Genomic DNA, 14278 nt, shown 5'->3' with positions numbered 1-14278 from the left:
TAAATTAAGACCTTAAAAGATAAAAAGTTGACCCCTTCTTCCCTAACTAGCTCCTTTCCTCTGCCTGGTAAGAGTTGTCCATCAACTGTAGGATGATCAGGACTAATTAATGCATGTGGTATGAGTTAGGTTTGGCCCCCCCCTTCGCCCCCACCACCGCCGCCATCCTAGGGTGAGAATCTGACTCTTCCTCCCCTGAGTCAAAGCCGGTTGCAGAGAATCTGCAGTCGTGTCAGAGCTTTTGGTTCTACTCTGCCCAACCCTTAATAGGTCAGCAAATCGGGATTCTGCCCTTTGTTTCCATAGGAATCATGTTGGATTGCCAGCTGTACCAAGCCCCTTTGCCGTCTCCCAGGCGCACACACTTCCTATCGAGACCTGTTGATTAGCTGGACATGCTTTGGCTTTTTCTTTTTATGCTACCAGGTGATCATAAAGGCCATGGCATTTGCTGTGATTGGCACCTAATGTTTGTCTTTTTTAAATCCTTCCTGCAAGTTAAGGTCTGGGAGTATTCTATTCCTCATTACTTTAGTACTCACACACTTAGTGATTATCTATACCTGCTGTACCTCAAGCTGAGGATGCTCTGGACCTTCCCCTTTTGGTTCCTACAGAGACCTCTTTCAGCAGGTTGTACATACCACTGTCTGGCCTTTGATCTTTCCCAGTCACTTGACTTTATCACTTTATCAGTGCTTAATGTGAACTAAGCTTTTTACATCACAGAACACAAACCACTACCCTCTGACCTGGTGTATTTTTGGTTTTCTTTTCCGCTTTTAATATGTTGTGGGCCACAGAATAGGGACTTGGAAATGACCAACGTGGTAAATGACCAACATGGTATCTTCACGGTCTGGCCCCAGGATACCTGCACCTCCTTTTGAGCAGGGAAATAATTTAAGATTAGACATAGTCTCCTTTGAATATCAGGTCCTGGGGTTGAGGGCATTAAAAATAATAAACCTCCCTTTTCATCCCCTGCCACAAGAAATTGTCCCTTTATTTATCAAGGCAAATTCCTTGTCCTGACCCTTCCCCAAGAGCTCACAGTACAGAGTCTGTTCTAGAAGCCCAATTTGCACAGGTTTTCAGTGACTCAGAATGCTCTATTGCCTTTTCTTTAAGAAAGGATTGAAATACACTCCTGCTGTGCCCCTTCCTCCCTCGCAACCCCTGCCTGTGTTTGTGTGGATCCCCAATACCCAGAACCACGCTGTTGAGATGGACACACTGTAAACCCCTGGATAACTGTCAAGTCATGATGCAGACTTCAGGTTGTTCTGTATAAAATGCAAAATAAATGTTTTTATTAACAATGGTTGGGCTTGCTATTATTAAATAAGACCTGGAAGAATCTCTGTTACGAGGTGAGGAATCTGAATAGCAAGATCCTGGACTTGGTGGGTATAAATTAATCTGCATCCCTTCAGGCAGGTTTAGCTTTCGTTTCCCCTGCTCAGAAGATAGGTTCCCTGTGAGATTGCCCACGGAAATTTGTCTTTTCTCAAAGTTTAAAGTCCTTGACCTTTACTCCCCATTCTTCCTAATTTTGTTCTTAGAACACTCAGACTGTAGCTGAGGCCTCACAACTGTTCATGTGACAAACCCAAGGAACCTGGTCCAGCCCACTGGGTGAAAGGAACAAACTTAATACCAAGGACAAAAAGGATAGGACCGCTAGCTCAGGAGCTGAGCCATCAGAGGGCTCTGGTATTTCATGGAGCACCTCCCACAAAGAAATCCCCCAAGTAAGAGGTGATTCTAAGGGCATCAGTAATATGGAAGATCTGACACCAGATTGTTTTATCCTGAGATTTCTGCTCCAACTGACCTTCTGAAAAAGTCTATAAATAGGCAAGGGAGCGGGTACTAGATCCTGGCTTTCAGAATGTGCTACTATAGTTAGCAGGGACACTGTGTCCAAGAGGCTCCCCTAGGAAAGGAAGCCATGATTTTCTTCTACTCTGCTACATTATTCCCTAGAGAAACAATACTAAGCCACCGTCAAAATTTATAGACATTTTATAAAAAGTTAGGCCAAATGGAAGAATAAGGTGCAACCCAAGAGTACAACTCTGTTCAGTGCTTTTCTCCTTGCCCCTTTGGCACTGATGGGTTTAAAAAAAAAAAAAGGCCCTTTGCTCTCCACTAGCCAGGCAGCAAGAGAATATTCTTAAAGTGAGGTCATCGGGATTTCAAGCTGAGGGGCAAATCTCAGGTATCTTGTGATGCATCTCAGGCAAGCAAAAATTAGTACCTGTCAGAGGAAAAAGCTCAATTTATTCAATCCTTAAAAAGTTACCATCCCTGATTAGACATTAAGGCACCTTGATGGGGCCCCAGAGCAACCCATAGTCCTCATTATAATTGGGTGTGAGAAGGCTGCAGGCATCAGGCATCCGGCGGTGCTCTCATGACCCTTCCCTTGGCATGACTCATTTCCATACTCCTCCCTTTGCCTTTTCTTGGCCCCAGCATTTCCAGCCAACCCAGAGCACAATTTCTGGGAACAGTTATTATGAACACTTCTCAGGAGCAGGAGTCAAATGAAATAAATAAGTGAGGGGAACACTAAAGGAAAGGCTAAGAAGCAATCCTCTGCCTCATGTCTGGTGCACCTCATGAAACATCAGTTCACGGGGGATGGCTGTTTCTGGACCAAACTTGGTGGCTGCCCGGCGCTCAAAGGCAGCAACATTCTTTTTGACAACCTCATCAAAAAACATGGCGGCCAGCTGGGAGTGCAGCAGAGAACGAAATTCAAAGGAAATCTGGAAACAGGCAAGAGACAATTAGAAATTCAGCAACGTGTTGGATAGATGCAAGGATACTATTATTTAATGCCTTGTCTCCCCTCCCCCTCTAGTTACTTAGGTCCCTCAAAGGCAGAACTTCAGACTGAACACAGAACAAGCCTGATACAAGTTCAGTCCTGCAGAAAGTATCAATGACTTGGGAAATGCCAAGTGCTAGCAGAGTACCTCAGCTCTGCTTCCACCCCCACTAGCAGCCCTGTGCTACTTAGCCTCAACTCACCGAAAAGTCCACAGTACAAGTTCTGGGGTAGGCAGGAATACCAGGCCTGAATCGCCAAATGGTCTCTAAGTGGTTGAAGAGCTTGCCGTCAGTGCAGACAGCCTAGAGTAGGAGTCAGGTAGTTACATACTACAATGGAATAAAACCTATACTTGGCATAGAAGACTATGAAGTTGAGAGCCATTTTCTTTCTAATAGTGGGCAGTATTTGGCATGGATATAAAATTATTACAAAAACAAAAACAGGGCCTCCCTGGTGGCTCAGGGGTTAAGTCTCACGCTATCAGGCTATTGCCAGCCACTGTGGCCTGGGTTCAATCCCTGGCCAGGGAGCTAACCCACAGCACAACCTGCCTGTTCTGCTTCCCACTCTATCTCTGGTGAATTCTCTTATCCCCCCATCCCGCATATCTCTGGCCTACACCCCAGTTCTTGTATGCATAAATAAAAGTAAGTCTTTGTAAAAAAAAAAAAATGAAAATAGCTGATAAATGTAAAAATGCTAGAGGACAGGAGAGACTTACTGAGTAATCCCTCCCAGACAGGCCTCACCTTGACCATGTGAGGTTTGACCAAGGAAACAGCAGAGGTATAACGTTCCATGACAGGTGGAAAGCCAACCTCCAACTGGGCCTTCAGGTGACCTTTGCGGCTGGATACCACCAAAGACTTCTTACACCAGGGCACAAACTCGCGATACTCCTGTACATTGGACACCACTTCAAACATCTCCTGCATTGAGTACCTAGGAAAAGGAATCACAGAAGGCTGGGTCAGAGTCCTCCTCGGCGTTGGTGTCACCATACCTTTATTCACTAACCATGCACCTTCAGGAACTAGAGATCCTAAATAAGCCTGGAGGAATGACTTTCCAAAGGCAGAAGCACAAATCAAATCCACATAATGTTATTGTTACCTTTTGCAGTTTACAGAATGCTTTTGCATCTACTATTTTGATCCTATGAAGGACTAGCTAGGGAGAACAGAAACTGGTGATCATGCAATGACCTTACAACCCGAGGTAAATGACCTGTAGCTTCATTTTCTCATCTGTAAATGGCAGGTAATAATAGTACCTGACTCATAGGTTTGTTGACAGGATCAAATGAGAAAATCTATGTAAAACACCTAAGCAGCCTGACTGTAAGTGCAGGAAGTGCTAGCTACCATCTGTGCTGAGAATACACTCAAGGCCAGCAGAGAAATAATACCCAGTTGTTTTATGATACTGTCCAACTCTAGTCACATTTCACTTAATACACATGCACAGCAACCAGGAAGAGGGAAATGTGTGGAAGACCAGCAGGGAAGGGAGAATAAAGGGTCAGTGAGATGGGAAGAGGGATGTCCAGGGACTGCTTTTCATTTGTAAGGGAAGTCTTTATTTCCTCGTCTCACAAATACAGCTGGCTTAGTTGGTAGCTTTTTGGTGATTAGTCAAACAGACCCAATCCCCGGGATTAATCTGGCCCACTACTGCCACCCTTCCATTCTAGCCTAGACATGGTTACTTGTGTGGAGAAGGGCATGTGGGGAGAGATGCAGGGCAGGGAAGAATGCTCACCCCATAATCCTACGCTCTGAGTAAGCCTTGCGCTTGTTGGTGAAGGGGGCTGCAAAGCCCATGAAAGAACGGCTGGGCGGCGAGCCAGCCTCAGCCGCCAAGACCCGGGCAGCCCGGGGCAAGAGGAGGCTGCTGGAGATCACAAACCTAAAGCCAAACATAATGGAAAAAACGTCACGACTCTTCACCTTCGCGTTCAACTCTTCCCCGGTGAAGGGGACGCATGCGGGGCCCAGCCCAGAGGAAGGGCACCCGGGCAGGATTCCCCCAGCACCTGCTGCAGCCCGCTGAGCTCCCCGGCCAAGCAGTCACGAGTGCGAAAGGTCGAGGGCAACTGAGGACAGGGCCGCGGGAGGTGATGGAAAAATGCGGGGTGCATGCGAAGTGCCAGCTGCCTCTGACTGGAGGCCTCGCTCCTGCTGAGGACCTCCAAGGGGCTCTCAGCCCCCCAGGCCTCGCCGCGCCCAGGGCTGCCGGGGCGCCCACCGGGGCCTTCCCCTCCCTCGCGCGCGGTTGGCAAGCGCGCTCCCCAGAACCCTAAGGAGCCCCCAGGGCACCACAGATGCCGCCCGCGCCCAGGACTGAACCCCTCGGGGGAGGAGCTGGGGGTCCGGGGCGACCCCGTCCTCCGGCGCCGAGCGCCGCGCCTCGCGCTCACCTCAGGGGTCGCGGCGGTCGCGGAGGGCCCGGGGGCGGGGCGGGGCGCGCGCCCGGCGGGGCCCGGAGGCCGCAGCAGCAGCGCTGGGCCGCCGCGCGCGTCCCGCCGGGGAGTCGCCGCGCGCCCGCCGACGCCATGCGCGCGACCCGGCCGGGCCCTCCCGCGGCGCCCCGCCCGGCGGCTGCTCCTGGCCGGAGAGTGCGGGCCGGCGCGGGGCTGCTCTCGCCTGCTCGCGCCCGGCGGCCGGGAGACCCGACTGAGGCCGCGGCCGCCGCTCGCGGCTCCCGCCCACGTCACGCGGCGCCCGGCCCGGCCCGGAGCGGAGGCCGGACGCGCGCACGCGGCCTGCCGGGAGATGTAGTCTCGGCCCCGGCGGGGACCGGCGCGGGGCCCCGGGAGGTCGCGGGCCGCGGCCGGGCGAACCGGGCTTCTACGAAGCGCAGCGGCCGCCCGGGGGCGGGGCCCGGCCGAGGCTGCGCGACTCCCGACCGCGGGGCCCTGGGCGGCGCCGCCGCGTGTCCGCCGGGAGCGGGGCTCGTCGGGGCGGCCTGCGCGGCGCCCGGGGCTGTGCCCCACACCTGCGAGGAGGAAATTAAGTTTCCAGGCGCTGGGCTAGGACGCCACCGTTTCCTCTTTTAGTATCTGAAGAGAGAAGTTGGGGTGGGAAGACCCAGACTTGCTCGGCAGGGGAGAGCTTCATCTTTGTCCTGAAAAGCGCGCACCTGAAGAGGGATGAGACTCCAGGGCCTCCCTGGTGGTGCAAGGGTTAAGACGCAACCTAAGAAGCTGTCCGCAGCCTCTGCAGCTCGAGCTCGATTCCCGGCCAGGGAGCAACCCACAGGGCGCAGCAGACCTCTCCTGTCTCCCCGCTGCTCCCCTCAGCAGTGTTTCAGTCAATCCGCCTGTTCTGCTCCCCACTCTGTCTCTGGTGGATCCTCTCACCCCCCACCCCCACCCCCACCCCACACACATACACCTCTGACCTGTGCCCCTGCTCTTGTATGCATAAATAAATAAATCTTAAAAAAAAAAAAAAAAAAAAGGATGAGACTCCAGGGCAGGATCCCTCCCTGGCAATAAAATAGCACCACACTGCTTGCCATGATGCCAAGGAAGGGGGAAAGATGTGCTTGATAAACTTGGGGAGAATGAAAGGGAGAGAGGAGGGAGAAGTCAGCAACTGGAGACAACTAGAAGGGAGCAAGAGTCACTGAAATTCTCCCACAGAGGAGAGGAGGAGGCCATACTAGGAATGGTGGTACCTGCTGTTTTTATTTTTTTTTTAAGATTTTATTTTATTTACTTGTGCATACAGGAACAGGGGTACAGTTCAGAGATGCGGGTGTTTGGGTGTGAGAGGATTCACCAGAGACAGAGTGGGGAACAGAACAGGCAGACAGACGAAATACACTGCTGAGGGGAGCAGCTGGGAGACAGGAGAGGTCTGCTGTGCCATGTGGGTCATCTCCCTGGCTGGCTGGGGTGGAACTCCTGCTGCAGTGGCTGGAGACAGCTTGATAGCACTGAGACTTAACCCCTTTCACCACCAGGGAGACACTGCTGGTTTTGTTTTTTTTTTATTTTTTTATTTTTTTATAGAGGCATGTTTATTTATTTATTTGTTTGTTTTGTTTATTCATGCACTGGGTACAGTCAGAAGCGCAGGAGGGTGAGAGAATTCACCAGAGCCAGAGCGGGGAGCAGAGCAGGCAGACGGACCGAAGTACACTGCTGAGGGGAGCAGCGGGCGGCAGGAGAGGTCTGCGCGCCATGTGGGACCCTCCTCTGGTGGCCGGGGAGCAGCCGGGGATCGAACCAGCGCTGCAGAGGCTGCGGGCAGCTTCGCAACCCAGCGCTCAACCGCTGCGCCACCGGGGAGGCCCTGTTTTTGTTTTTTTTTTAAAGATTGATTTATTTATGCATGCAAGAGCTAGGGTACAGACCAGAGACACAGGACAGGGTGTGTGTGAGAGGACTCACTACAGAGAGAGTGGGGAACAGAACAGGCAGACCAACTGAAATACACTGCTGAGGGGAGCAGCGGGTGAAACAGGAGAGGTCTGCCTCGCCATGTGGGTTTCTCCCTGGCCAGTGGGGGATTGAATTCTGCTGCAGAGGCTGCAGATTGCCTCATAGTGCTGAGCTTAATCCCTTGCGCCACCAGGGAGGCCCTTTGCTGTTGTTTTTTAAAAATGTTTGTACTATTACTGTGCAAGCCCCACCTTTGTTTTCTACTTGTTTTTGTAAATCTTTAGTCAAATGCTCCACATTCAGGAATCTTTGATTAGCATTGTGTGGGTGAAGTGGGGGGGGGGAATAAAATAATGAAAGATTTTGTTGCTTTTTGGATCTATTATCTTGCCCCCAGAGGAGGACTGGAAGCGGATATCAGTCCTCTAATACCCCCATTCCTTGAGATTGGCATTAATCTTGGGTCAATGCCAGTGCCATATTCCACTGGATAACCATTGATATAAAGCTTGAGCCCAACCTTTCCATCACATAAGCCAAAACAGGCAGTTACCAGTACTTCCAGGAGCTACGGAGGAAGCAGCAGTCTGATGTGATGCGCTTTCTTCTCAGGGTGCACTGCGGGCAGTACCCAAGTGTCAGTGCTCCACTGGGCACCCCGCTCCACCTGGCTGGATAAAGCACGCAGCCTGGGGTACAAGGCCAAACAAGGTTTTGTTATATATCAGATTCATGTGCACCGTGGTGGTGGTGCCCACAATGTCTAGTTCCAAAGGGTGCAGCCAATGGCAAGCCTGTCCATCATATTAATTAGCTGGAGTTTGCTAGAAGTCTTCAATCTGTTGCTGAGGAGCAAACTATATGTCACTGTGGGGCTCTGAGAGGCCTAAATTCTTCCTGGGTTGGTGAAGAGTCCACATACAAATCTATTAAGCTTATCCCGACCAAACCATTCCATAGAGCTATCAGAAGAAATCCTGACACCCAGGGGATCACTAAACCCCTCCACAAGCACAGGGAGATACAGGAGCTGACATCTCAGGCCACACAGGCTCTGGTCTTAGAAAAGGCCAGAAGTTCTGGGGCTTTCCTGGTGGCACAGGGGTTAAGTCTCAGCGCTATCAAACAGGCCACGGAGCTAACCAACGTGGCACAGCAGACCTCTCCTGTCCCCCGCTGTTCCTCTCAGCAGTGTATTTCAGTAGATCTGCCTGTTCTCCCCACTCTGTCTCTGATGAATCCTCTTACCCCCCCACCTCCACACCTCTGGCTTACACCCCAGTTCTTGTATGCATAAATAAATAAACCTTTAAAAAAAAAAAAAGACCCAATCATTTCACTCGTAGGTTTTTACCTAAGAGAAATGAAATCATATGTTCGACTTGTACACACACACACACAAATTAAAAAATTTATATTACTACACCACCCCTACCACCAAATCTCCAACAACTCCACCATAGCCCATTGGGCCGCCTCACACCAAGAAAGAAAGGCAATTTAATCCTGACTTTATAAATACACAGACATTCTGTACTGTTAATGGTAAGGATGGAACCCAGGTCTAGGTGATCACCAAACCCATTTTAAAAACTGTTCTAGGGCCTCCCTGGTGGCACAGCGGGTTGAGCGCAGTGCTGTGAGGCTGTCTGCAGCCTCTGCAGCGTGGGTTCGATTCCTAGCCAGCCAGGGAGATTACCGGCATGGCTTGGCAGACCTCTCCTCTCTCTCGCCCACTGCTCCCCTCAGCAGTGTATTTTGGTCCATCTGCCTGTTCTGTTCCCCACTCTGTTTCTGGTGAATCCTCTCACCCGCCTGTGCCTCTGGTCTATACCTCAGCTCTTATTTAAAAATAAATCTTTAAAAAAAAAAAAAAGGGCCTCCCCGGTGGCGCAGGCAGCTGAGCGCCGTGCTGTGAAGCTCTCCACGGCCTCTGCAGTGCTGGTTCGATCCCCGCCAGCCTTGGAACAACCCACATGGCGCAGCAGACCTCTTCTGTCTCGCCCTCTCCTCCCCTCAGCGGTGTATTTCGTCAGTCTGCCTGTTCTGTTCCCCGCTCTGTCTCTGGTGAATCCTCTCATGCTCCCGCGCATCTGGCCTGTACCCCAGTTCTTGTATAAATAAAAATAAATTTTTAAACAAACAAGCAAACAAACAAACAAAAAACCATTCTACCTCCACAGGTAGATTGAACTAATAACACTAGCTCAATAAACATTTATTAACAGAATGAATGTTTTTTCATTATTCCTTTTGTCTCCTTTCTTCCACCTCTGTGGGGAGCTTGAAGTCAAATTAAGGCATGATCTCACTTCTTTTTCTCTGCTAACATTTCTTCTTTTTCCCTCAGGACCTCAGGGAGGGCCTGTTATTTTCACCCTACCGCAACTACCAGGGAATACTGTCACCTTCCTATTGGAAAAAGATAATCTGAGCTACTCTGAGAATACATGTCACCTTGAATGACAGATTTACTCTTTCCAACCCCACTCTCTTGTCCAGCACCATACTCTGACTAAGGGCTTACACATGCAAGACAGCTGCTTAGAGTAAAGAGGAGGGATCTGGCTGGTAATGGACAGATATTAACTGGGATACATAACTGAACTGTGACCTCATTAATATTCTGCCTTAACTGAGTTAACTGTTGCAGAATCCCCAAGGTACAATGGGCCTGTCAAACCAATTTATTTGTTCCCCTACTAATTAGATTAGCTAATTATTCTCATTTAAACTTTTCCTAGTTCATTCCTGGTACTTGAAACAAACTGATTCTCTAACATTTCCCTTTTATTCTCCGTCAGTAACTTCCTTCAAGTAGTAACTCAAAACATACCTCTTCTAAGAAGACCCTCTTGACTGAATCCACCCCTCAACATTATTCTGAACACAAACTACCATGTTAATGTTTCCTATATTCTCAGTTATTTCATTGTAGACATATGTTCTTCTTACCAAGTTATTAGCTCTACAGAAGTAGACGCCATAAGTGATAAGTTTCTTTCTCCAAACCAGTTAGTATAGGGCTGTATATAATGGTGAGTCCTCAATCAACATTTAGAATAACAAAAACTGAGGCTTAAAGACAGGTAGGCATCTACCTAGAGTTATTCAAATATAAAGTCAGGCCTCCCTGGTGGCACAGGGGCTAAATTCTCAGCGCTATCAAGCTATCACCAGCCACTGCCACATGAGCTCAATCCCCAGGCAGGGAGCTGACCCATATAGCACAGCAGACCTCTCCTGTCTTACCTGCTCTTCCCCTCAGCAGTGTATTTCAGTGGATCTGCCTGTTCTGCTCCCCACTCTGTCTCTGGTGAATCCTCTCATCCCCTCCCCTCACACCTCTGGCCGACACCCCAGTTCTTGTATGCATAAATAAATAAATCTTAAAAAAAAAGAAACAAAAAATATATAATTTCAGTTATCCAATCCAGAAGGACTATCTACATAAGAGGTCCTTTCCACCATCTCCTGCCTCCTCCTCCCTCACCCTGTGCATCTTCCTGAGCTCTGTAAGTATCTGTGTTACCTATATCATATCCCGTTTTTCCCTGTTAGGAACTCCTCTTTCTGTGCTCTGAATGATAATTAAAACAACAACAACAACAAAAACAACAACAACAGCCACAAAAAACCCAACTCTTCTAGTCTTTCCTCCTTCCAGCTGCCCAGAGAAACTGCGTGCAACCTCCCTTGTTCACCTCCATTACTACATCAGGCCCAGGCACGTGACCCCAGCTCAACCCCTGCCTCCAATTCCTCAGGTTACAGAGAGCTATTTTGGGCAATGAAGGCCACATAGTCCCTCCTGCCTATCCTCTGGCGGCTGCCTAGCTTAGCCCTTCCTGGAAGGTTCATCACACCCAGGAGCCAAGTCAACATGCCCCAGCACCCACATCCATCCTATCAGCAGCCCCCTTCAGCTTCTACTCTTCAGCTGCATCATCATCATCATCATCATCAAATATTAAGTGGTTGTTCCCATGTACTGTTCAATAGAACTACAAAGAATAATTAAATTTAATGTATCTTTGCCTTCAGAGAGCTCAAAATCCCTTTTCATTAAAACAAAAACTATGTACAGTCCTGCATTGGGGGAAAAAAAAGAAACCCTGGCTAACAAGTTAAAATCCTTTTTTTTAAAAAAAGATTTATTTATTTATACAAGAACTGGGGTACAGTCCAGAAGTGCAGGAGGGTGAGAGAATTCACCAGAGACAGAGCAGGGAGCAGAACAGGCAGACAGACCAAAAACACTGCTGAGGGGAGCAGCGGGCAAGACAGGAGAGGTCTGCTTCTCCATGTGGGTGTCTCCCTGGCCAGCTGGGAATCAAACCCGCGCTGCAGAGGCTGCAGATAGCTCCACAGTGCTCCGCTCAACTTGCTACGCCACCGGGGAGGCCCTAAAATCCATTTTGAACTGTCAAAACACACTTGTATGTCAAAGATAATAGGTGAAATAAGCAACAAATGTGTGCAATTTAAGCCAGACTTGTGATTCTGTAAGCTAAATATGCAAGTGTTTTTTTTTTTTTTTTTTTTTTTTTGGAGTCAGGGTCTCGCTATGTTGCCCAGGCTGGAGTGCAGTGGCTATTCACAGGCGCGATCCCACTACTGATCAGCACGGGAGTTTTGACCTGCTCCGTTTCCGACCTGGGCCGGTTCACCCCTCCTTAGGCAACCTGGTGGTCCCCCGCTCCCGGGAGGTCACCATATTGATGCCGAACTTAGTGCGGACACCCGATCGGCATAGCGCACTGCAGCCCAGAACTCCTGGACTCAAGCTATCCTCCTGCCTCTGCCTCCCGAGTAGCTGGGACTACAGGCGCGCGCCACCACGCCCGGCTAAATATGCAAGTGTTAAGGAGACTTAACAAAAGGAAAAGAACCTATAAACCCAAGTAGTCTTCCTGCAAGAGGTAACTTTTAAGTAATATCGCAAATTTAGGGGCCTCCCTGGTGGCTCAGGGGGTTAAAGACAGTGCTATCAAGCTGTCGCCAGCCACTGCAGCATGAGTTTGATTCCCTGGCCAGCCACAGAGTTGACCCACATGGCACAGCAGACCTCTCCTGTCTTGCCCACTGCTCCCCTCAACAGTGTATTTCAGTAGATCTGCCTGTTCTGCTCCCCACTCTGTCTCTAGTGAATTCACTAAACCTCCCCCCCCCCACCTCTGGCATATACCACAGCTCTTGTATGCATAAATAAATAAATTTCCATGTGATAAAAACTCAAAAAAAATTTTTAAAGATTTATTTATTTATGCATACAAGGACTGGGGTACAAGCCAGAGATGGGGGAAGGTGAGAGGATCCACCAGAGACAGAGTGGGGTACAGAACAGGCAGACTGACTGAAAGACACTGCTGAGGGGAGCAGCAGGTGAGACAGGAGAGGTCTGCTGCGCCATATGGGTAGCTCCCTGGCTGGCTGGGGATGGAACTCATGAGGCAGAGGCTGCTGATAGCTTCACCAGTGAGGCCCCCAAATTATTAAAGATATCTGGGGATAGATTTCCCATTCATTCCTCGTAATTTGTTCTGTAGTTCTTCTTTCCAGGAAAACTGGTGGGAATCAAGATATTGAGGGCAAAGAGGGGCATAGATTATTGGAAAGCAAGAGAGCTTTTCTATTTATATCTTGACGGGGGTGGGGGACAATGTGCTAAACGTGTTTCCTTCTTCAAAAACATGTTTGTGCTGGGCCTCCCTCCTGGTGCAAGGGGTTGAGCACCACACTATGAAGCAATCCGCAGCCTCTGCAGCACGAGTTCAATCCCCGGCCAGTCAGGGAGATACCCACATGGCGCAGCAGACCTCTCCTGTCTCCCCGCTGCTCCCCTCAGCAGTGGATTTCAGTCAGTCTGCCTGTTCTGCTCCCCACTCTGTCTCTGGTGAATCCTCTCACCCTCCCAATCTCTGGCCTGTACCCCAGCTCTTGTATTCATAAATAAATAATTCTTTTTTAAAAAAAACCAAAAGCATGTTGTGTTGAGTTGCTGAGCTCTGAACAGACCCTGAGTCCTCTTTCATAAATTGTACCAATTTTTTTTAAAGATTTATTTATTTATTTGTTTGTTTGCTTGTTTTGTTTTATTTATTTATTTATACAGCACTGGGTACAGTCAGAAGCGCGGGAGGGTGAGAGAATTCACCAGAGCCAGAGCAGGGAGCAGAGCAGGCAGAAGGACCGAAGGACACTGCTGAGGGGAGCAGCGGGTGGCAGGAGAGGTCTGCGCGCCATGCGGGACCCTCCTCCGGTTGCCGGGGAGCAGCCGGGGATCGAACCAGAGCCGCAGAGGCTGCGGGCAGTTTCGCAACCCAGCGCTCAACCGCTGCGCCACCGGGGAGGCCCTGTACCAATTTTTTTAATACCTACTTTTTTCTTCCCCGGTTTTCCCTCTCTGGGCTGAGATAACTTCCACTCAGCTCCTCCCTGACTGACTGCTCTCTGGCCTCTACAATGGAGAGGGGCAGCACGCCCCACCCCACCCCCTTTTCTGAGGAGAAAGCCGGAGCCTTTGAAGTGCAGCCGCCCTACCACCTGGACCCGGCCAGGAGGGATGAGGAAGGGGAACGTGCCCTTTCTGTGGGCTCTGGGCGTCTGCAGCTGCCAGTCATCCTCGCCTCTTTTGTGGCGGTTTTTTGCAGGAGAATCTTGGCATTTCTTTCTGCGGTTTGAGCACTTTGCTGTTCCCTCTCGACCCAGCTCGGGGCCGAGCCAGCGGGGACGGGCGCTCCCCTCCCGCGGGGCTGCTGCCGCACGCAACGCCCAGCTCCCCCCGCCCAAGCACCCCCAGGTCTGTGGGGTTCTGCGGTGTGATCGCCGGCGGGCGGAGCTCGCTGCTGCGGGGCCTGCGGGCGGGGCGCGAGCTGGGGAGTCGCTCGGGCCCGGCTGAGAGGCGCCGCCGAGCCGAGGTCCGGGCCGCGCCGGGTCCTGTCGCGGAGCCGCGGGTCTCCGGGCTGGAGCGGGGGGCGGAGCGCGCCGCCCGGGGAGCCGCGGGGCCGGGGCGCGAGGGGAGGGTCCCGGGGACACACGGC

General features: G+C 50.6%; 1 protein-coding gene across 3 annotated transcripts; it reads right to left on the bottom strand.

Annotated features, from left to right (window-relative positions):
• Positions 1-2609: 2609 nt before the first annotated feature.
• COQ10A (coenzyme Q10A) lies at positions 2610-5401 on the bottom strand (the record flags this gene model as incomplete). 3 transcript variants are annotated; one of them, XM_084256309.1, is made up of 5 exons in its annotated part: positions 2610-2777; positions 3043-3144; positions 3595-3826; positions 4607-4753; positions 5265-5401. In XM_084256309.1, 5 exons carry the CDS (start codon positions 5399-5401, stop codon positions 2610-2612), a joined length of 786 nt encoding a protein of 261 aa, XP_084112435.1. The 3 variants fall into 3 exon arrangements, with proteins under 3 accessions (XP_084112435.1, XP_084112436.1, XP_084112437.1); XM_084256310.1 differs by having other exon boundaries at positions 3595-3823; XM_084256311.1 differs by having other exon boundaries at positions 3595-3787.
• Positions 5402-14278: the final 8877 nt, after the last annotated feature.

This window comes from Talpa europaea (assembly GCF_964194135.1).
Source record: "Talpa europaea genome assembly, chromosome: 15".
Taxonomy (NCBI): domain Eukaryota; kingdom Metazoa; phylum Chordata; class Mammalia; order Eulipotyphla; family Talpidae; genus Talpa; species Talpa europaea.
Note: the sequence above shows the minus strand (reverse complement) of the source record. Positions and strands in the feature narration are given on the sequence as shown.